Source organism: Drosophila teissieri, chromosome 3R (assembly GCF_016746235.2).
Source record: "Drosophila teissieri strain GT53w chromosome 3R, Prin_Dtei_1.1, whole genome shotgun sequence".
Classification (NCBI taxonomy): domain Eukaryota; kingdom Metazoa; phylum Arthropoda; class Insecta; order Diptera; family Drosophilidae; genus Drosophila; species Drosophila teissieri.
The window spans coordinates 25,001,960-25,026,670 of NC_053032.1; the positions used below are offsets into that span (position 1 = coordinate 25,001,960).

At 42.8% G+C, this 24,711-nt stretch overlaps 1 protein-coding gene across 5 annotated transcripts; it reads right to left on the reverse strand.

Moving 5' to 3' along the window:
• Nucleotides 1-30: 30 nt before the first annotated feature.
• Nucleotides 31-19,064, reverse strand: LOC122619453 (G protein-activated inward rectifier potassium channel 3). 5 transcript variants are annotated; one of them, XM_043796412.1, is made up of 5 exons: nucleotides 18,952-19,064; nucleotides 16,762-17,379; nucleotides 3,224-3,338; nucleotides 1,524-2,244; nucleotides 31-1,463 (listed from the first exon to the last, which is right to left on the reverse strand). In XM_043796412.1, exons 2-5 carry the CDS (start codon nucleotides 17,163-17,165, stop codon nucleotides 742-744), a joined length of 1,962 nt encoding a protein of 653 aa, XP_043652347.1. In that variant the 5' UTR covers nucleotides 17,166-17,379; nucleotides 18,952-19,064; the 3' UTR covers nucleotides 31-741. The 5 variants fall into 5 exon arrangements, with proteins under 5 accessions (XP_043652347.1, XP_043652351.1, XP_043652350.1 ...); XM_043796416.1 differs by lacking the exons at nucleotides 16,762-17,379; nucleotides 18,952-19,064 and adding an exon at nucleotides 12,195-13,189; XM_043796415.1 differs by lacking the exons at nucleotides 16,762-17,379; nucleotides 18,952-19,064 and adding an exon at nucleotides 12,189-13,189.
• Between the last annotated feature and the right edge of the window lie 5,647 nt (nucleotides 19,065-24,711).

Genomic DNA, 24,711 nt, shown 5'->3' on the forward strand with positions numbered 1-24,711 from the left:
AGCCGGAGAATCCCAAATAAAACGCATCGGTTAGTTTCTGTTCTTTCCATCTTATGGTATATTCACCGTCTTTCATTTTCACAATCTGGGCGAAGCTTAAAAATAAAATTCATATATCAATCACTCACATACTCATACAATTTTATTGTCCACTCATTATGATAATTGAAGCTCTTTGTTTTTGAAACAGTGTATCGAATAAAATGTACATTTTCTATCTCATTGCAGTTGAGTAATGTTAAACAGTAATCGGGTTAAAGGGAATTTTCAATTCCGCTGCGTCTTCGCATAAATTTCATGTTCAGTGAGCCGTTTAAAGATTTCTCTAGTTGTCTAAGTTGCAGCATTTTGGTTTCCGGGTCTCACATCTTACTTTGCGTTAATATCAATTTGTAACTTAACTATAGTAAATTCAACACAAGTAAAGCTAACAACGTGAATCATTCATCAGCTTAGCCTAGACATATACAATCGTTTCAGGGTTAGTAGTAAGTAGGTGCTAGGTGGTAGGTAGGTAGGTGGGGTAGCAATCAGATTGCCTCCACTTCAGCAGGAAAGGGGGGGATTTTTGAGGGGTGTTCACAGCTGCAGCAGCTCTATGGCTATGACAGATGAGCTCTCCATGGAATTTCGCTTAGCTTAGTTTGAGTTAGAATTATGTTGGGAGCCTATGCTTAACTAGAATACAACATCAGCTAACTGACGCACAGGGCAGGGTAGCCAGCCACTCAGTTAATAATATCAACAAATGGAATCGATGGGCAGCTGATCCTGCTGATCCTCCTGACGGCGGGGATTTGACTTGTGTCTGCCGCCGCCGCCGCCTCCTCCAGAACCGGCCACAATGGTGATGCCTCCACCGGGTCCGCTGGCAGCACTTCCTCCTCCTCCTCCGGTCAGCGTGCTCAGGCTGTTGTTATTGCTGTAGTTGCTGCTGTTTATGGAATTACCGGAGTTGGTCTTCTCGTTAATACTGGATAGGTTGGGGATGCTGGGCGCCGTCGTCGTGATGGTCAGGCCGCCCATGGTGAACGAAGCGCCATGCTTGTTGTTATTCAGCGGCTCCAGCTCGCTGGCCAGCACGCCGTTGGGTATGGAATGGGAGCGGATCTGCAGGCGTCCAGAGTCGAGCGATTCATCGCTCGCCGGATCCAGATGATCCACCGAGGCGGCGGAGGCGATGCGCTGGAACAAGCTGGCCGAGAGCGTGCGATCCGCAAAGGGTGCGTTAACACTCTTGGCGCTCCTCGTGTACTCCGACTTGAGCTCGTCCAGCTGCTTGGCGCTGCACAGCGGCGTGTCCACGTCGTAGGTGTTGTTGAATAGCGTGTAGTCCACCTCGTACTCGCCCGTCTCCTTGCGGAAGGACACCACATTCACGAAGCGATGGCCCCACAGCACCTCCGAGGGCAGGTAGCTGCTCCTCGCCTGCGTGGTCATGCCAGTGGACTCGATGACACCCTCTGAAATCGCACAGCTATTAGTTTACATTTCTAGGAAGGAAGGGATATTAGGAAACTCACCCAGCATAACCACCACTTCGAAGCGTTCCTTCAGCATATCCGAGGCGGACAGCATGTACAGCGGACTGTTCCTATCGATCTTGTGCACTATGGTCGTGGGCCAGATGAACATCAGCCGATCCTCGCCGCCATCGGCTCCGATGTGCAACTCCTGCTGGTAGAAGGGCAGCACCTCGCCCTCCTTCGTCACCTTCTTGCGGATGATCTGGGCCCGCACATGGGCCTCGATGATGTGCGACTTGCGCATGTCACCCACGCGAAACATCAGACATGGCACTCCATCCCGGTGGCAGATCACAGCATTGCGGGAGAAGAGCAGCGTCTGGGCACGCTTCTTGGGACGCGACAGCTTGGCAAACACAATGCCCACCATGAAGGCCTGGATGAAGACGCCCGTGATGCACTGGATGCACATGGTGAATATCGCCTCCGGGCACTCCTCCGTCACATAGCGATTGCCGTAGCCAATCGTCGTCTGCGTTTCCACGGAGTACAGGAAAGCGGACATCATATTGGAGACCTGCGTCACGCAGACCGTGTGCGTCATGTTGGCCACCAGATCGGGCGACTCGTTCTTGAGATTGGTGTACTCCAGATCATTGTGCGCGTAGGCGATGATCCACCAGATGAAGCCAAAGAAGGCCCACGAGAATACGAAGCTGGCGGCGAAGACGAGCAGCGTCCAGCGCCACTGGGCGTCCACCAGGGTGGTGAAGATGTCCTGCAAAAGGTAAAAAGTTGAAACGTTAGTATCAAAAGCTTATAAAGGAAACCACATTTGCCAATATTTGTGGCACTCATGTACAGCTGCGAAAAAAAAAATAGCACCACTGGCCCAGTAAAACTTTGAATAAGTCTCCTACCTACAATTTAGGGTTTAAAAGGAGCTGAAATACCTTTTTAGAAAGGTTAAACAATTCACTTTTTAGAAAATAAAAAAAAATCACAATTGTTCTATGAATTCTTAACTTATTTAAGGAACTTTATGAAAAGTGACAAAATTAGGCGAAAAAAATAATAGCACCACTTCATAAAAAATGCTTTAAACATAAAATATAAACTTAACAGTAAAAAATTCCTTAATAACAAGTGATTGTATATTAAAACTACGCCCATCCCATTAATTTAATATTTGGTAGTGTATCCTTTATTAGAAATAACAGCTGCGGAACGTTTTGGCATGTAGTCAACCAGGTCCTGGCACCGTTTGAGGGATATTTTGCACCAGGACTCCTTAATTATACCCAAAGTTATTCGTTGTTAGTTGGCTTTGAAGCTACAACTGCTTTTCTCATATCTGACCAAGAATTTTTGATGGGATTACGGCTTGGGGACTGTTCAGGCCAATCCAAAACAGGAACAGATTTATTTTGGAACGAATCCTTGGCTTTCCTGCGGGTCTACTTGGGATCATAGTCTTTTAATTGTATTCGGCAAAGGGTAGCATCATCGTCACCAAAATACGTTCTATGAATTCTTAAAATACTTTCGACACACATTTTATTTTGGAATTCCGCGTGAGAAGCACAAATCAATTTACATAATTGCCGCCAAAGTCGCGCGGCGACAGGCGTTATGCAAACCCGCCAAGGAAGTCTAAATATACATATACCCCACAAATCGAACGCAAGTGGGCCGGCAACTTGTAGATATTGCAACGCCCTGCCACGCCCCCGTAACTCCCGCCGCCCAGCGCTCACCTGCAGATAGCGACGCCGCCTCTTGGCCACATTTCCCTGCACAACGTTGCACTCGCCGTGCTTGAAGACCACACGTTTCCGAACACGCCGCGAACTGAAGCGTGTCTGCCGGTACCTGAAACGGAACAACAACATTTAGATTGACACATTAGTGGTGTGGCACAGAAATAGATGCTAGCGGTTTATTGGGTAAGCCCTCCTCGGATTGCGGATTTCACTTTCAAGTGCAGCGGATGGCTCTTATCTATTGCGGAGACGTTTACACAATCTTCAAGGGGCTTAAAAGCCCTATGAATATTCGCGTACCTAGTCTATTTGCATTTCTGATAAGAGCCCATTCCTTATCAGCCACTATTTTTTAGGCTTTAATATACAATTGGCAACTTAGCAGAGCTGGGTTTGTTGCAAGGCGTTCTATATATACTTAATAGGATTTATTTTTAACTGATTAACAATACAATTCCACCCACAATTCGATAATAAAAAGGAATAATAATATACAACCTTGGATGGTTAATTGTGGTATAACAATAAGAAGGAGAACAGAACTGGGCACAATGCACACACATACATATATCGGATGATTATAGCCGGCCTTTGTTCGGTTTGATAAAGGATGGCAACAACAGGAAGTGGGAAGACAAAAACCACTGACGCCTGTCTCCCACCGATAATACCAATATATGCAGTTATCAGTAGTGCGGATTATATAGTATTAAACGACTATCTGATTGATTTACCAAATCATAGCCTGGAGCAATATGCTCGAGAAGCACACTACGAACACCAGAGCGATAAACAGCAGCAAGAGGAGCATTTGGCGATTATCAATTGATGAGATATCGGCTACCACAGGGTCACACATTCGCCACGAACTGAACTTTGAATACCCTGGAATTTGGGCAGTGCTTTAGTTAGAAGCATGGAAAGTTTGGGGATTGTCAGTTGCTGATACTACGAGTACCAGGTATGCGCCAGATCACTTGACAGAGCACTTTCGGTTTATAAGTTGCTGATACTACGCGTGCCAGGGATCCGGATCCACTGGATCCGCATGCGAAGATTATGAGGAGACCGTAGTCGAATTAGTACTGAGTGGACCATCGGAGCGGATCGGCAGTAACTGTAATTTGTATTAATCGCTAACTGTGTAGGGCACACTCTTCCCCAAGCAGCTGACTTTTGCAGTTTGCGGTTCACTTTGCTTTACTTTGATATTTACATGTCCATTTATATTTCGTATTCATTTCATTTACTCGGTTTATCAGCTCGCTCTGCTTTGTGCACTGAAATCCACTAGGGTATTGTATGTATGTACGTACACATATGCAAAAGTCGCCACACTCTTTGGGGAACTGAGCTTTACAGCGATTATCAATTGTTCCAAGTGGAGCTTGAGCAGATCGGAGGAGGTGAAATCCATTCAATTCCAGGGCGAGAGGTGAGAGGTGGCGATAAGGAGGCACTAATGGCACGATGGAATCGAAAACTAATTGAGCTGCTTGCGACGAATGGTTTCGAAATGGCTATTTGTTTGCCATCGATCATTAACTATAATTGCATTTAAATCGGATTTTTATTCCAAACTATAAATACCCAAACAGTGGTTATATTCTTGAGATATATGATCTTAAGTTACAAACTAAAAACTGGATAGAAATATCTGGACAAATATTTCATTTAATAAACAAGATTTATAAATATATAAAAGTATATTATTTTATTGACTAATTGTTTGTTTGGCGAAGTGTTTACTTTTTGCTGATAAGCAAATCATTTAAATAGCCACTGTTGTTGGCCAATAACAAACATTATCTCTGAACAAGAGTAACAACATTATTAATACTTGTTATTTTGAATGCTTTAGATTGCTTAAAAGTTCGTATCAAAAGTCAAAAAACATTGTGGTTATGCGTCATCGAAATGTGAGTGATTTAACATGTACATGTACATGTACATGTACAACCTCATTAAAAATAAATGAATAAATAAATTGATAAAACATAAATGTGAGAGAAATTCTGAGAACAATGATATCTGCCAGGTGAAACTCAGCCGAAATTCGTAGAAATCTCCGGGCGACAGCAGTGCCATTAGAGTTCGTTAGTTTAAATCTGATGTTTCGCTCATGCAAATAAACCGGCTCCATTGTTATTGTTATTATTTTGTTTATAATCGCCTCGTTTTTTTTTTTGTGATTTTTATTTTGGTTTGCCAAATGCAATAACCGGTTGGCGACTAAGGGGTGAAGTAGCAAACAAGTTCAATGGAACAGGCGACACATATACTCGTCTGTATATGTATATGTACATATATAAACTAATGCGTCAACTCTCTCATGATATCAGCTCGTATTTAAGATTTGCAAGATAGGGAAGTGAGTGGGAAAATGACGAGCATGCGAACAAAGTCGTATTACATACGTATATTCAGGGGAACTCTAAGCAGCCGGAGGCCAGATAAGCGCTCCTTGGGTTATGGCCTGCAATTAAAGCTCAGCCTGTGAGCTAATCGAGGCAACTGAAGCAAAAACGTGAAAACAGAACTAACCTTGGTCAAGATGAACTTCGGCGAAAGGTGGGGAGGGCTGGAGGTGATGCCCCCTTTTTTGGGTTGCTTCAATGGCATTTCAAATAGCTGTTCAATCAGCTGGCTATTGGCCAACAAATTGTTTGACGAGTGCACTGCGATTGGGCCATCTGCTAATGCAAGTTTATATAGCGAAGGTGCAAATAAGTTGACCATGGTCATGATCATAATCGAAACCGATCTGTGTGTGTTCAGCTCGTATAGCAACAGCAACTGACGTCATTGATCTGGCTTGGATCTGGCGTTTTATGGCCCAGAGGAAATGCATTCTGTGGAGCTGTGCTATACATATACTATACTATACTATACTATGAAGTGCATACAGACGACTGGCTGCAATTGCCATCCATAAATCATGCTGAGACAGCCAGACAAACTTACAACACGTTTCGTAATAAAAAGGCGTGCTGAAAAGCAACTAAATCCGGAAGCCCCAGTAACCTTAACGAATGATGATTCAATTTTCCACCTAATCTATTTAATGCTTTACGCTACGATAACATGGATACATTTATTTAACGATGATTTACCTTTACAAAACGTACTGTACCTGCACTTCTGCTGGGTTCTCTTGCTTTGCCAAATTGCAAATGGCAAAAGTGAAAAGAATAATTATGAATTTGCATATATATGAGAATATTAAAGATGTCAACAGACAATTTGGCCACTCAGCTAGTTCGTGCACATTGCTAGCCAAAGTGGAAAAAAAACAAAGGATTGTGGCAAAGAAAACATCCTTTCGTGCATCTCAGGTGAACTTTGATCAGAAGGCATTATATATAGAACGGATACTGTGGATATTGTGTGCATACATTAGCAGAGGTTGCTGTATTGCCAAGAAGCAAATGGAAATGCCTTTCGGGCAAATATTTATGCCGCCTTTGATTAAACATTATAGATCCGATTGCGCAGATGCATATATAGTATAGTATAGATACTGTATGTATTTATGTACAGCTGTGCACATGAACTTATGTATAGCACTGAGATCGTGGCGGGTTTCAGCTGTTTAAATAACCTTCAAGGGTGACTACGTAAGCCATTATAAAACCAGGTAAAGTTATGGAATGTGAACTGTAGACAGCATAGGTTTCTGTTCTGTAGAACCGGTACCAGAATATAGATATAGAATAAGTAATTTTTTACCATTAATCATATAATACCTACATATAAGCAGTACGACAAACCACTTTACAGGGTGTACTGTCAACTCTGAAGAGCCAATCACTTATTGAAAAGCAATGTTCTACAAGAGTTGCCCAATTTCACGCTCACTTTGATCAACACTCTAAAGCACCTAAGTGATCATCTTCCTAAAGATACCCCCATCGATGATCGATCTTGTCCAGCTGGCTGTTACCTGAGGAGCTCCTCCCGCCACGACTGCTCGCTGGAATGGGTGGCTCTGTAGACGATCATCGAGAGGCGACTCAAACTGCGACGCAGCTCAGACATCTTGGGGCCTTTGATGGATGATGTGCGGGTATGTATGGGATTGTCCGGGGATTGCGAGACTTGTTTGAGCGAACAAGGCAATACTGTTGGTTGCGATCAATTGGTTGCTGTTCTTTGCTTGTTTTAAGCGAATTTATAAAAAACACAATCAAGAGTGTTCTCTTGCTCTAGTTTGTCATTGTTATAAAAATAAAGCACAGGCAGTGTTTCAGCAGAAGGCGACGACGTGCCGAACAGGTCAGTAAATCACAGAAGCGAGATCTCAGCATTTCGAGGGAGTTGCGTTGCAAAGATCTCCGTTTGTCAAACTTTCAATTTGCGCCACATTTCAGCCGGTTAATTAACTTGTATGCCGCGTAGAATTTCACGCCTTTTGTCCTATTTGTTAAATAGTTCTTTTCTTTTCGTTTATTGTTTTTTGTTTCTGTTTTTTGTTAACGTTTTGTATCGGTTGTGTGAACTGTGCGATCGAACAACTTTTTGCCAACTGCTCGACGAGCAAATTGAAATTCGCCCTCGTCGCGCTGCAAACAAAATTCAGTGTTGATATTAGTACCGCTGCCAGTCCCCTCACCCCCTTGCCAATCCCCTCACCCCCCTCCCAATCATCAATATACATGTTCTACGCTCACTGACAGCGGATTGTACAGTTTTGTTGTTGGACGGCCGCCTCATTTACTCATTTCACCTAATTACACATGCATGTACTCGTACCCGTACTCGTGTGTCTGGTAGCTATAAACAATTGGAATGCCAGTTCCTATTTATCAGATACCCCGCACACATACAGCCGCACGTGGGCTATCGTTTTGCCTCATTAACCGTGTTTGCCCGCGATTGACACATGCCACACCTGATGGAACCCAATTGATCACATATTTGCATTATGCCCATATAGCACATATAATATAGAAAGATTTTACTATTGTGCGTCAATTCGATGATGGGAAATTTTGCTTTTCTTAGTTGGCGATTTAATTTGGAAACGCAGAAAACGACCAGGATCGCCAGTGCCAGATATATATGCATGTATGTACTATATGGCATATAGAATATGCTCCGACTTATCCCCCATGAACCGGTTCGTTCTGCCAACGCCTCGCACTTTGCTCGTTCGAAAATAGCCAGAATTTCCCGCATGGGAAATACCAATTGAGATCGCTCGCAAGTTGAATGAACCAATTTTGGGTTGGAGCGGCTCGCTCTCTTGCTGAAGTTGGTCTGCCAACTCGAGTGCCCACTGTCATCTACACTGTATCTTATCTCCGCCGAAAAATAGTCCAAGGCAAAAGTAAAAGATTGCTGACCGAAATGGAAAGAACCCGCCGTCTGAGCCAATAAGACCCATGAGTAATTTCTTACAGTGAACTGCGATTTCCCAAAAACAACTTCCACCGCTTATCAACCAGTATCCAATGACGTCAAGGCTGTGACGCATCTGGCCGGTAATCGCCACCTTTGTAGTCAAGTGTTGATATTGGTGTAAAGATATACAATCTTATAAACATGGCCGGACTTATTTAGTGGCGACCATAACTATGACTAAACGTTTGACAGTCCAAAGGAAGTGCGGCTATTTTTGGCAGCAAGTAGTCAGCAGAAGATTCCATAAACTTATGGAAAAATCATAAAAGGCCAAGTGACATAGTTGTGAGTTGCGATAGGCAGAACCTTGTGGGGCTTGAAAGTTCACTGACTTAGCCTCGAAAGGCTTTCTTGAGTTTATGATGCCTTAAAACTAGAAAACTAAGCTGACAAGATAAACATAATCTATGCAAAGTCTGGTCGCAGATCTTTTTACGTTTTAATATGATAAAATGTTTTGCGATCAGTCACGCCGCATTTTGATATGAAATACCAATAGCAAACTCGTGGCTCGCAATGGATCGCTAAACGTTTATAAGCCTCATTATCTGCAGAATTTCCCCGGCTAAATCTTAAAGGAAAACATTAATTTTAGCACCCACAGAGAGATATTATTAGCTTTGTAGTCACGCCGGGATCGTGTGTCTCTGGTAAACCAGAGCAAATAAATTGAGCAACCAATTAGCAAGTCTATTTATCAACCGCAGTTTGTTAGGATATATTGCCGCCGATGGCGTCTAGTAAGTTTCCACCTTGAATTGCGATCTCAATTAGTGTGCAAATAAAGGAATTAAGCACTCCTTTCTCTCCTCCTCCGCTCGCAGTAAATACCAAACAGATGTCTCGGTGTAAATATTAGCCAGAAAATGCGAAACTGCAAAACTACGGATATTTGCATATGAAGTTATCGGTGAAATATTCATCATTAGCTGGAAAAGTATCCGCTGTGTCTCTGTCATGGTCGGCAAGCGTGTCTCAAGTGAGTCATTTGGCACAACGCGAATTGTGTAAAAGTTCCGAGCCCAACTCGAAGATACAACCTCGATTCCAGGTGCTAATTGGTGGTTCATTCGGAGAAGGGGGGGGGGCCTTATCATTCGCAGTTTCGTTTATCTGCCGCAATCGTGGCCTGTGGCGGCACACTTGTAAATAATGCCAAGAAGAGTACACAAGAAATAAACTGGGTAAATATTATGGCCATGTGACAAACGGACCGCTCTTGTCAACAGTTTATTTCGAAAAAGTTGCCCAAGAAATCCCAAAAAAAAAAAAACAAACAAAAAGGAAAAAATGGCTAGAAACCATCAGCATGCGCCGCTTGTTAAGCTAATGATTACACGCTTTCTGCATCCCAAAAATGCTCGACGTACAGTCTGCGCAAAAGGTGCGACGCGATCATCAGTTATGGCACTGGAAAGTGGCTTTTATTGTTGAAAGTTCCGAAATTGGCGGAACATTTACTGCCAATTTATGGCAGGGAATTAAATCGCAAGGCTGTCGACTTTTACTTTTACTCCAATATGAATGGCTTACCAGTATTAACTTGCATCTTTCAAGTACAGTCTATTCAAAAGGTGTACCTTGTATGTATCTTGAAAACTTTGTGACAGTTAATTGCCTTAGTCGGCACAGCTCTTGCTCATTAAAGGAAATCTAGAGTCAAATATTTATTTAAATAGAATTTTCATAACGCCCTAAGTCTTGACCTTCTTTGCGGTAACACCCCAAAATCCCCAGATAAGCAATTTCCTGATATCTTTTTTTAACGTTGTTTATCTTTGGCGGTTAGGCCCTAATAGTTATAAATTTCGGCCAACACAAATACACTTGAAGCTTTATAAATTGTGCAAACAAAGAAGCGTGCAGCGAACTCGAATATCTTAAGGCTTTAAACAGGTAGAAATCCTTTGGCAAGCCCCAATTGTGTTTTTTTTTTGTTTTTTTGGTTTGGGTCTGTTTGTGGCATATCGCCAAATTGGTAAGTAAATGCACGTTAAGCATTTCTCACCCGGCCTCCATTTTATTCATAAAGGTAAGTGCCGGCATTTAAATTCCACAGGCAACACGTGCACAGGAAGAAAATACAGTTGATATGATGATCTATCTAAATGCTAAGCTATCCTGTGCAGAATATATAAACAGGTAGTTTAAAGGAAACTGTAATGATACATTTTAACAATACATATATAATATAAAAGATTACTAGTTAGCTATCGACATGGCGAAACAAGTTGAGTTTGTATCTTTTTTCTCTGTGCAGATGGATGTGAGGGAGACAGGGTCACGTCACCCGGCTTCCTGTGTGAGAGTGAGACAGAGGGCGCCGGAGAGAGAGAGCTCCCTTGGGGTTTGGGATTGGTGGTTGGGGGGGAGATGGATCCCAAACACATGTGCCACTCTTATACGCAGACAGCAGCAGCTGATGCAGCAGTTCATTATAAGAGTTCGGTTGCCATGCCATGCTCATTACACACGCCTTGTTTTGTTTTGTTTTGTTTTGGTTTCTGTTGGCCGTACTGTACCCTATATGCCACACATACCACATACCAAATACCACATACATCTCACGATGCGTCGCCTTGCTCTCTGCTCTGTCACAAGTTCACTTTGCTCGCGAGTTCAATGCAAGCAAACTAGTTTCGCTGCCATTTGTTATGTTTTTCTCTTGTGGCGGCCAGCACGTGCTGCTTCTTCTCGCTTTCAAACAATGCATTTGGAAACCCGTCCATAAACTCAATAGCCGCATGTGATAAACGAAATCGTTTAGCTGGGGGGCACTTAAGCCAGGTTTTTACACGGAGCCAAAACAGAGTGTTGTTTACTTCGAAAAGATACATATGTGGCAACAGTTCAGTGACTAATCGCTTAGTCATCTAAAACTATTTATGGTAATTGCTCACCATTTAAGATTTACGAGGGTCGTTTGATAAGTCCGTGACTTTTTGAATAAAATATATTTTTTTCGTCAAAGAAGCGTTTTATTTCTCAACATAATCTCCTTTTAGCTCTATACATTTAGTCCAGCGTTTTTCCAATTTTTTTATTCCTTCCAAATAATAGGTTTTCTCAAGGCCCTCAAAATAGTCGTTTGTTTCTGTGATGACCTCTTCATTTGACCCGAATCTCTTACCGCCGAGCCATTTCTTCATGTTTGGAAACAAAAAATAGTCACAGGGGGCTAAATCTGGAGAATATGCTGGATGGGGTAGCAGTTCGTAGCCCAATTTATGAAATTTTGCCATGCTGACTACACACGTGTGCACCCGTGCATTGTCCTGATGGAACAAAAAATTCACGAGATCGTCTGCTTTCAATGCCTATAAAACGCAAACCAAAAAACGCAGCTTTCTCAAAATTTTACAGTCAGCTGTTAATCGATAACTGCTGACAGGAGCAGTGTTGTATTTAGAGCAGGTGCGCGGCAAATACAAAAAGTCACGGACTTATCAAACGACCCTCGTACTATAATAATATTCTAAAATTCGTAAGAAAATTCTAGCTATTCTAGTACTTAGGTGTATTTTTGGTGAGTGTACAGGTGGCACTACCAACTTACTCATACATGGCATCCACGAGATCGCGCTCCCAGGTCATCAGACGCTTCATTATGGCCAAAAGGAATTTCGTGGTGTTGTTTGGACGTGAGGATTCCGATTCTGGGTTTTGGGGCTTTTGCACTGGCACGCGCTGCTGCGTTGTGTAACGTGTATAATGCTATGTAAATTTGCTGTTTCTGTCGCGGCTCGGGGATCTCTGTTTGGTTTTTATGCGATGGCAGCAACTGAAATGTAACGGCAACAGCGACGTCGGCAGCGATGTTCAGTTGACAGCTCCTCCACCACCAGAAGCAGAAACAACAACGAAGCGAAACTGTGCGCGGCAGCCTTGGCAACAATTGCTGTTGTTGTTGCTGTTGTTGGTGTTATTATTTATAATTTGGTTTTGTAGTTGTGGTTGTTGTGTTTATTACAATTATGACGATTGAAAACAAAAGATTCGAGCACTGTTCAGATTAACTTTAATACTGTTGGCAAAGCGGATGACGTTATCGTTGGATAAACTCGTGTGTGAGGCAGGTTTCGGTTGCGGGTTTTTATTTTTGCGAACTTTTTTGTTTTATGTATTTTCGATATTTATGAGGCACTTCTCTCCTTTCTTATTTTTTTTGGTTGTAGAGGGTGCTCTTTATCACAAATGCGTTCTTTTTGTGGTGGGAAAGGCGAATATGGTTTTTATTTTGAAGTAAACAAAGGCGAGCATAATTCGTTTTCGAAACAAATCGCTGCAGAGAGCGGTTGCACAGTTAGTTTCGAGTTAAAAAAGTGACACTTTGTGGCTAACGGTGAACGTGGCTAGCGATGACAGAACTGTTTCTAACGGTGTCTTTTCTACCACTGCGCCAATTGTGGCACGAAATGCGTTTTAAGTAGCTCCCTGCTGCCTCTCTTTTTGGGGATCTTGCGAGAGAGAGAGAGAGAGAGCTAGCGAGACGAGAGGAGAGCGAGGAAGAGGAAGAGCGAGACGAGAGCGCGGCGCAGGTGTATAACTTTCTGCGAAGACGGCTGAACTCAAACTGAAACGTTCGGTTGACAGCTTTGTTGCTTTTTATTATTTTGAGTTTAAAGTGGAAGACGCGATAGCAGCAAAACAGCAATGCGGCAGCACAAGCACAAGCACAGCCCCAGCAGAGCAAAAGCAGCGGCAAAAGCAGCGGCATAAGCAAAGGCAAAGCAAACAAACACACACAGAGTGACAACAGCGTGTTGCTAAAATCACACATACGCCCGGTTGGCAGGCACTCTCAAGCATGAAATACAACAGCTGATAAATTCAGCTCACTTCTTTTGTTGCGAGAGATTAACGGCAGGAGCGCGCGAGAGAGGGAGAGAAGGAAAGAAGGAGAGGAGCGCACAACAGGAAGAACTCTCCTTGTGCACGGAGAGAAACAAGAACTCTCTAGCTATTAACTATTCTTTCATTCACCATTAAGTTGCAACTACAGCTGTTGCATTGGATAGTACTATATATGTGCTACTTTGTAGTTATTTAAAGCTAGTATTAAACTTTTCGCTCTCTGTAGCACTTAATTCGCCCTTAAATCAGGCAATTAACGTCCCGAATTCGCCGCGTGTCCATAAACAGTTACATCGCCTGACAGCCGATCGTTTTCATAAATCGCCAGAGACAAAAGACACTTAAACAATAAAGATATTCATAAGTCGGAAACTGGCGGGCAGGCAAGCTAAGTCGAGTGTACGAGTGACAATCGAGTTTAAAGATTTTCGCCAATTAGCGCGCATAAAACTCAATTTATAACTGCAGTTTCATTAGTGCCATCAATGTGTGGACATGTGTGTAAATATTTATATTTATGCATACCATCCGCCATCAGACAGACAGCGAAATACTAATATCTGCACGTCTGTATAAATATGTGTATATTAGCCACGATATGCGATAATCAAATCGAGCACGCCTGCTTATTCAATCACCATTCGTTAGGTGATTAGCGGCCCTCCAAAAAATAGACTCCGTATCTCTGGTGTCCACAAATAGATTCAATAGATTCCGCATGCGATGCATGTGACTCCTGACGAACATCCCGTTGAAAAGTTACGTTTGCGTTTGCATTGCGACTAATTTATTGGCGGCTCTCGATTGCCCTGATATTTGATATCAGCGCTACGACTTTGCACACGACCAACTCGTAGTCTTTCCAATCACCTGCTGGACTCATGGCCAAGTCAACAGATGGCTCAAGCCATCAAGCACACACTCCTGCTCTCTGCCATTAAGCTCAAGGATCAACTAGTGCTGATTGTGAATGGTAATCCTTTGAGCAGATGTCATTGCAAAGCATTCCCCTTCAGACAGCACTTACTTCTTGAAGTTTCACGTAAAACTCACTAAACGATGAAAAAGTCGAATACGGATCAATTCATCAGTCAACCCATCATTTCAGTTCATTTACATTTTAAACAGTCTGCTGTAAGGTATTAACAACATGATTTTTAAGTTCGTACGACACTTTAGTCTTACATTGATTGATCAGAATAAGTTGAAATAATAATCTACTATAGTAAATTGCACGTGCCACAAGGTAGCAAAACTTATCTAAGAAATAAAATTATAGTACTAGGCATCTTTGGTCAGATAGGATCCTTAAATGCTATAAAACATACGAAAAAGTTAACTTTTGTAGGGTAACTTAAAATAGCAGTAATATTGTTTAGGTACAGTCTAAGTATTAGGTGAAAAAATGATAGCTGAAGTTACCCCTTATTTTGCTAATTGCAGTGGGTTGCGAACACCTAAATGTTAAGTGTAAGTACTTAGAACCGCTTGTAAAGCGATTAAATAATTCCAGTTCTTTCCGCAGATCAATTTACAGCGTATAGTATCGGCGATAATTGACCGTTCGAATCTTGCCCAGCCCACTGCCCACTGCCAAGTGGTTGGTCACAATCATCGGGTCGTTGAGCGGTGATTCCGCGGCGCCTTATCGAATGGATCTATCATCATAAAAATAATTAATTTCCCTGAATCGTGAGCAATCGGCTGTACTCGAGCGCGGACAGGCTCGAGTGGCGCACGATCGGCGACTATTGGCGACTATTGTCGCAGTATTGGCCAAATCAATTGTTGGCGGAAATGAGGCAAATATCAATCATACGCACCGTGTGCCGCAGACCAAAGATTGCGCTCCTCAAAAGAAAGTGTGTCGCATTGTGCTGCAGGGCATTAATATCAGCATCGAAAGCACTCAATTTCTATTAATAGAGGGTGTGTCCGTGAGTGGCAAGCATAATTCTTGGCATCCACATAGGAAATTCCCGCGGATTCTCGCTTCTGGCATTTGGCCAGAATTTTCCGAAAAAATGAGTGTAAACCTTAGCAACCGCCCGTCGAGCAGTTAACACGTTTGTAATTAACTTATGGGCAAGTGAATTAGTGGACTGCCAAATCGACAGCGAGAATTCGAGGCTCCGCGGCGGCGCATTATGCAAATTTATGTCAAGGCAGGGGCAGGTGCAAGTCGTTGACTCGGTTATCGTTGGACACTCGGTTATCAACGGCTGGTTCGCTGGGAGAACGTTCTTATAAACTCATAAACAGCGTGGAGTTTGCCACGGCATTAATGCTCGGTAAACAGACACATGCGTAATGTCAGGGGCGTTCATTGCGGCACGGGAGGTACACAGTACACAGATACCTCGGTATCTGTCTCTATTCCCAATTAAGGCAGCCAGCATCTGAATCAGTATCTGCACACATGTGTATAGCACATGTACTATCTAAATCGCACGCTGAGCCAGAATCAACAGGCGGAAATAATATTTAATTGTCCACCCACTGTCGGTGCTCAAATCAAAATAATTCAATTTTGTCATTTCAGGCAATCAAGTCAAAAGGTTTATCTCGCTCTAGTGACTCGATTCTCGGTTCTCGATTCTCAGTTCTCAGGTCTCCATTCTCAACTGACCAACAGACGTCACCTCCATTTGCATATCAAAATCACATATGAAAAACAAGAGTCTTGAGAAAAAGGCCACAAAATCCAGTCAGGGGGAAGTGCAGCAAATGCTGTTTGTTTACCGACAACACATTGCCATCGAGGTGTGTGTGTGGGCACCGATGAAGTGGATATATTCGTAGTTGTGGTGATTGCATGACTGCAAGTTCTTGGAAATTTCCAGTAAAATTCCAAATATTGCTAATAGTCTACTCATGTAGAGCATTGCTTTGATCTTGCATCGCAAAGAGCCTCTTGCAATCAGTTACACAACCAATTTACACCGAGGAATGAGCATTTGGCCATTTAAGCCACAAAGGATAACTACAAATAACTCACGCTGAGATTCCCAAAAACATTCCATTTGATTGTTAGCCAGCTTGAGTCCAAAGTATTTTGGGATGCAAATAAATAAATAAATTGCTACATAGCAAATTTCTTTCGCTAATAAAGTTTGTTACTTAATATTTACCTAAAATTAGCGTAGCTTTGGTTACCAAGAGCATATGAAAGACACCCCTTGTTTTATAACTCAGCTCTCAACAGGGCGTATGAGTAATGAAATATTACTCATACGCCTAGTGGGCCGCAACTTCAATGGTCTTATCGCACTCACCTCGTAAGTGGGCCGGGCGACTCGCTAACCGCTTTAATGGATCGCCGGATCTGCCGATGGAAGCTGCCCAGGAGGGACTCCTTGCGGGAAAGTTGGGTGCCACTGCCGCTGGACTCGCCGCCGGTGGAATTGATGTTGGAGGCGTAGGTGGAGGTGCGCTTGTAGGTGTCCTCCAGGCAGACGGCACTCTGCTCGCCCGGAGCTGCAGGATTGGTGGCGGCCACCAGTTGATCCACGTTGAGGGGTGTCGTCTCCTTGGAGTCGTTGTTATTGCTACTGCTGCTGCTGCTGTTCATCTTGACTATGATGGCCTTCTCCTTCGCCATTTCCTTCTCCTCGGGCAGCAGCTTGGCCCAGGCATTCTCGCCCACCAATTCCGATTTATCCACTATCATTTTTGGCATTGACTAGTTACGGCTAATATGTAGTTACGGACTAACTAACTGGCTGCACTGCGATATCTTTGGTATATATCTCGATTGGTCGCCGACTCGAAAATGGGTGAAATTATTCGTTATAAGGGAAAATTTGAATAGCTGTTGAGGGCGCGTTTCTTTTGCAGTCTGGAAAAGTGCGAGCCAATCATGGATGGTTCTTTGCTGGCGGCCACGTTGTTCTCTGCAACCGAAATGGAACGCGAATGCGGGTTAGACTTCAGTTACAGTGCACATATATGGGGTTTAAACATCTGGACTCTATACTGGATACTGGGAATTGTCACACCGCCCACATCTTATTATAAAGTTCACACTTTTCAGCGTTTTCATCTCGCTTTCCGCTTTAAAGGCTTTAATACACTTAACAAACTCCTAAAGTTTATTTCAATTTGTGGTTAGACAATTCGTGAATTGTACGAACTGCGGTTTTCGTTCATTATCGTTATCATTATTATCATATCGTGTTGGGGTGCTCGTCTCGAACGGGACCAACTGGCGATCTGGTGTTCTACGGCCCTACGGAATTTGCTATCTCAATCAATCAAGTTTTCAACGGAATATTTTCGGTGGCGGGACTTTTCGCAGACGGTCATAATAAGTTTATGAGTTTGAAACAACATAAAAATATTCACATATTTTACTATGTAAACAGAAACTGTCTAGAAGAAAATATATATTTTATTGCATTATTACTACTGCTAACTAGTTATTAAGTCACATTTCATGTGTTTTTTTTGAAAAACTTCCAATAAAATTCAAAAGAAATACCACATAATATTCAAGCACTTGGTAATGTTTTGTTCAAGCAGCTTGAGCTCATGACACACTCAAAAATAATCAGCATAAATATTTGTTTAATCTCTAAACACAAATTCTGAATCATTCGGTTCACTTCAAGTAATTTATACCTTTATGTTTCTATATATTTTTATTTCATATTCTTTTCACACTGATTATCCCGCTGTTTTTCCCACTGCGCTCAAATATTTTTCAGAACAACTTTGGCTTGCAATATATGGAATTTAATAAACAATTGCAAAATATACTGTCTCGTATTGTTTATAAATTTTCAGCCAAATGAGATGGCGACCGGAGCTTATGCTCATAAAATGTATGAGCGATAATTTGTTGTATGCTTTTGTTGGAATATTTCCATAATTTCATATTTCAGCGCTAAGCTTATTTTTTTGTTTTTTTTTCGTTTTTTTTATGCAAATTATATGAAGTCAACATTTTATTTTGGGGTTCTCTGGTGCGAGCGACCATAAACGGGAAACACATAAAATAATAACAATGACAACACAAACCGTTTTCACTCGAGAGTTTCCCCAGAAAATTTGATTTCTTTTCTATTTTTCTTTTCTTTTTTTTTGTTTTGTTTCAAAACTAAAGCCACACAATTTTTGGGAATTATTCCGTAGTTCACGCGAATTCTTGAGCATCCACGAAACGCCCGCGACTTTCGTTCGAAACTTTGGAAATTTCGAACTGCCAACCGCGAAACGCGCGATTTTCGAAGTGGACCTGCTGTGGACGAGACGCGTTGGAGACTGGCGACTTATTTTGGTTTTGGTTTTGGATTTGGATGTCGGATTTCTGATTTTGGACTCGTCTCGTTTGCTGCTCTGCTCGCGCACGCACGCGCACAACGTGGGAACAAAAGTGCGAGCGGGATGGCCGACGGCTGGGGGGTAGTGGGCGGAGTGTTTGCGGGGGGGAGGGGAAGGGGTGGTAACTGAAGAAGAGCTATTACCGTTTGTTTTTATTTAAATTATTATAGATGTTTTGCTTTTGTTGTTTTTTGCGCCACCGTTGTGAGCGAGCGGCGTTCGCAAATTGACTTGGCGCTCGAGTGCGCGTTGCCCGTTTTATTATCCAAAAGCGAGCAGCAACAACAGACGCCGCAGCAGCAGCACCACCAGCAGCAGCAGCCGCCGACGCAGCAGCAGCAGCAGCAGGAACAACTACAACTACAACTACAGCAAGCACGAGCAACCGGTAGCGTCATCTAGCACACACAATTCTGTTTTTTTTCTGCTGTTGTGTTTTATCGAGTTGGCCAAACGAGGCGTCGCTGCTGCTGCGGCGCTTGCCTGCTTGTTGCTTTTGCTTTTTGCGCTGCCGCCGTGCTTTTGCTTTGCTTTACAGCATTGCCAAATCTGTCATAGGTTCGCCGGCTGCGCTGCCGCTGCGCTGCTGGCGAACAGATGTTGGCGCCATGTGATTGCCGGCAGAAGTTCCACAGAGAAAGCGGGAAAAGCGGGGGGCGGGTGGTGAAGTGGTGGGCGCAACAGGTGGGGAATCCTTTAAAGCACGTTTAAGGGCATTGCAGATGTCTGCTGTTTGCTGGCAGTGCGCAAAAGGAGATTCCTATCTGCGCCAGAGACGTGGTGAGGATTTCTTCAAAGGGGTTCGTAGATGAGGTATGTTTATATTTGTAATATTTTCCATTTCAAACTGCTAGAAGTAAACTAGTTGAATCCCCTTTCGCGCGCCCCTGCCTGCTGCCAATCAATCAAATGGCAGCAGTAGCAGTATCGTAAATTGACAACAATGGTTGCGACCATATTAACATCCCCCCTGGAAAAGTTCACCCTGATATATGGCCCAGTGATAAAACAATGTCAGCTGATGGTGTCGCCCACAATTTGCATCATAAATCCATCACTTCTGCCAGCACCTTCTTCTCTGGTTTAACATCTCAATCGCTATTTTAAGGAGGAATAGATAGTATGATACTTAACTAGTTTAATGAATCATCTTCACTATCAACACTATCTAAGATCTAAATACTTATAATTACACTTGTACTTCAATTTTGTATATTGCTATTTAGAAACACCGTAACTGTTATATATTGCGTTTTCTTGCAAAAACGCTTGCGTTTTCCCCCATTTTCTCTGTTTTCCTCAAGTGAGCATCTGTAGATGGATGTGAATGTATCTGAACACACTTTACACCTGTGCAATTGTGCTCCGAGCTGAGCGAATGCAAACACAATCAGTGCAAAGTGCACGGTGTCACATGCCCACAATGGGTATGAATAGAAATGGAAATAGCCAGCCAGTGAATCATTGTGTATTCACTTTGGCTATCTATTCAAAGTGCTCACTGTACATGTAAAGCGGCCATTACGATAAATGGGTAATTGAATAGGTGTCCGCAGCATCACGTTTGCAATTTCTGTTTCTGTTTCGGTTTCGGGTGAGAATAATGTAATAAGTTGACCGTGCCCAATTTAGAGTCCCATAGAATCATGAAATGGTACTTGTTAGCCCCATAGTATTTGATTTATAACTAATTTTAGCTTGCACAGCACGTGGCTCGGAGATCATTAAAGTTTTGCTGTAAACAAAATGAAATTTTCGAAAAGCAAATGGGAAGTTAAACAGAATAATGACTTTTTGTTACGGCGAGTGCCATGGAAACAAATAAAACGCAACACTATAGATAATATTTACCCATTATAACACAACTTACTGTTGTCAAGGGATTGTGTAAAAGATTTTTTTTCTCTGTGCATTTTCTGTTGTTATCCCTTACACATGTCATAATTCCTTGCAAGCGGCTTTCATAATATTCTGTTACTAAACCACGAAAATCCATTTTCAACATAAACGCATCCTAATGCACAGTTGACCTCTGATGACGTCAATGCCTTGATATATTTACCCCAAATTTCTTCTGCATTTGCGTATATAGAAACGAATCCCACACACAAGATTAAATATACATTTCTTTTGGAATGCCACTGAAACTGCCCTGTCTAATAACTGGCACATTGCGGTGAACAAATGCTCAATTGCCTTGGATATAAATCTTGTTGTATAATTGCGAGGAAAGGGAACACTTACAGCCGGAAAATCAGTGTTTCATGTGCCTCTGTTTGCCTTTGCGTGGGAGGGCAAAGAACACGAACCAGTTTCAAGTGTGCCAATTAGGTATTCCAACTCAAGTCTCGACTCCCCCAAGAACTAGGTATTCCAAGTATATGAGACTCTGCGACATGTGCTAAAGTTGAGCAGCACTTGTGTACACTGGGCATTAAATGCCATTTAATTCCATTGTGCAAGGAATTGTATAAAAAGTAAATGTAGAAGTGGGCTTTGAATAGTACTTACAAGTCAGAGGAAAGCATATTCGAATGTTGCATCATAATGGCATATTTAGCAGAATGCTATAAGAATAGCATGCTTTAATAATGGAATCAGGCATAGGAACATATAAGTTTTTAAGCTTATTAAACATATTTTAGTTAATTACCCAATTTAACAACTAATTTTTACTGTGTACATGTAGCAGATCTATCATCTTCTTCCTCAAGGTCACGATTAAAGGGCGGAGAAATTCATGAGCTGTTGTTTTGGTAAGTCGCTCTTGAGCGAAACCATCAGCCAAATTGAATTATTTGCATGAGCAGAGACAGACACACGTGGCTGCCACACGTGGCTGTGCTTGGGGATAATGTGAGTGATGTGCGCTTGGGAGTCCTGTCTTTGGTCCTTCGAGTTTGAAGTAATCCCACGACACGCTCCCCTCGATTTCGTGTTGTTCTGCTGCAGTTTCCTTTTAATGGACGACGACCCAGTTGCGAGGACCAATGGCGGTTATTTTTAGCCAAGTTGCAGGTGCATTCAGGCCTTGGCTAACTGCATTTGCCGCTGGCCAATAAATAATTACGGGCACGTACAGCGGATCTGCTTGATGAAGGGGGTGGTTGGGTGGCATTGGGTGGCATTGGGTGGGTTAAGTTCTGCGAAGCCCAACGCATGTCAATGTCATTGCGTGCCCAGCATGGAAAAGTGGTTTTTGGGGCCGGGGGTCAACCTGCTGACGTCCTTCGATGACCTCTGGCCGGCCAATGAACTGCAGGTTGCATGACACACAGAAGCACAAAAGTGGGCTAACCGCCATTTGCATGCCAATCTGGCCAGCGGTGACCTAGGATGCGTTTGGAGCCCCAAAGAATATCCTTCTGCAGTCGGTACGTGCCGCAGCTGCAAGGAAACCACACAAGGCTCACCTCGTCCAGAAATAAGTAAAGGTATATAAATAGCGTGAGCTTTTAAAAGACGTTCTATTACCTGAAAAGTCGAAGATTTATTGGCCAAACAAAAGACTAAGCCATCACAATTAATTCCGCAGAAGAAATGGTGTCTTAGGTTAAACTCCGCGTTCTCATAGTGCATCAATCTGTTTTTGTATTTATTATTTATTAAGTGAAGAATCCGTACATCATACATCAATCTATGAAATCTTACAATGCATTTAAAAAGAGGAGTTCGCCTTGAAGTAGGCAATAGTTTTTGAATAGCGTACTTTTACCCTTATTGGACAAGTTAATATAATCCGTATTACTTAAACGATTTTTCTTGATATCTAAGTTATTTCCTTAACTATTTAAGGAAATGACATAATTATTATGGTAAAGAATGGAAAGGATTCCTATATAGTAGGTTTTATGTCAGGTCCCGGTTAATCAGGTCTTGAGGGTGGTGGCCATAATAAAACGATAATCTCTGTGCACTAATGGGAAATTAATCACTATAGGTTTATTAGGTTACTCTACAAAGTTTAGACAAAGTATTGTGTCCGATTAGCCACTTCCGGCGAAGGTACTTTCGTTTATTAGCCCAGTTGCTTCGAATCTCAAGTCCTTTCGACTGCTATCAGCTGATAGTGCCTGATATTGTGTGACGTTAATGGCCAGTCCCTGGAAGTCGACGAACTGTGCCTAATTAGCTGCCAATGGGCGCCAGACCGGCCAAATCCCCAGCGCCCTAATCCAAACTTATCTGGAGTGTGCTGTTTCCCCTTGTGACTTAGCGGTCACTTTAATGTTAAAGAGCCATCAAGTGGTGGCATTAAGAGCTCAGTGCACTTTTATGATCTGAGAATCTACTATAGCTGACTCAAGTGCTGGCATTAAGATCTTAGTGCACTTTTATGATCTGCGAATCTACTATAGCTGACTTTGAAATGTATGATCCGAGAATCTACTATAGCTGACTTTGAAATGTTAGTAGCGCGAAGGCAGCTAGTTCACCCAGAGTTCCATTCACGAATGAATATTATCAGCTGAAACGGGGGGTTTATCCTCGGGCAATGTTTAAACGGTTATGACATCGCCGGTGTTTTGGCTTATGGTAAACTCCAGTAGGGAGACATCTGATGGCTTCCATGTCACGCTGGTCAACAAAGCTGTCCATAAATTCTGCCTCGCGACCGCACCGGGGGTTTTACGCTATCACATTCCTATCAGTATCTTGTATCCGTATCTGGAGCAGTATCTGTATCTGTCGCTGTATCCGTATCTGTAGCTTCACCTGTTTCTGTAGCTGTATTCGAATCTGGATCTTTGCTGGCGCATGACTCCTGTTGACTCAGCGCGACTTTCGCTGGCGGATTCGTGCGCAAATATTATTTACGACAGTTGACATTGACTTATCTCCTCCAAAAAGGGGGTTATTTGGAACTATAGCTATGTACTATGTGGGATCCATGTGAACTTGGCTGTGACTGGGGGTAAACTGGATGTGTTTGGCCAGGTCTAGACATTAGACTGCGACAGTTTATCTAAAATGGGGCTCTATTAGCCAGGAAAAGGCAATATTAGATCATGACATGGGAAGCACAACCACATATTTGCTATAAAAACCTAATCAAAATATTTAAATAATTTAGAAATAAGTAGAGAGATGAAAGTGACTGCCCACAAACTGAAGATAATATAACAGCGTTGCTGGCTTAATGGCTAGCCATTCGTTAGCCGTTGGTATCTTTAATTAAGTTAGTTTCTCTTATTTATGGCTGTTTTATTTGATGTGCTCAGCCATCCCTCGTAGGAAGTTGAACCCGGCAGCGATTCCTGCCATCTATTGTCCTCTCCAGCTCATTAACACACACTCATTAGGGCGGCCATCCTGTTGTTTTACGGCCCACTTTGACCCCGGACGGAGAACAATGGCAATCGAAGTGGGGGACAGGAGCAATAATCCATCACATGTCACCAAAGTTATTTCGAGTTCGTCTGGTGACCGGCATTTTCTAGGGCAAAATAGCGAGATTTTCCAGGGTCAGGAGCAGAGGTCAGCAATAGTTTAGAGTCGGATTTGGATTCGGTTCAAAGTTGAGTGCTCCCAGGGAGTGGAAATAAATCGGCGTTGATTGCCCGAAACTGATGTAACCGACCTGCCGCAACATCCGAAGGATACACCAAAGGATACAGCGAAGGATACAGCGAAGGATACCCGTGATTCGAGAGGCAGAGAGTGCGTTAAACCCACCTCGTGTCTTTGACCGCCACTCCTGGCTGATGGATGTGAATTTAAATCCACTTAAATCCACTGAAATCCACTTAAATCCCTTTACATCGCCCATGCAAACGACTCCCTTGTATGCAAATCGGATAATGGATAATGGCTAATGGCAGCACACTAACCACTGAATTACAATATAAACAGTGTGCACGGCATTTAAGAGATTCGCCGTGGGCACTTCCAATAAAAGTGCC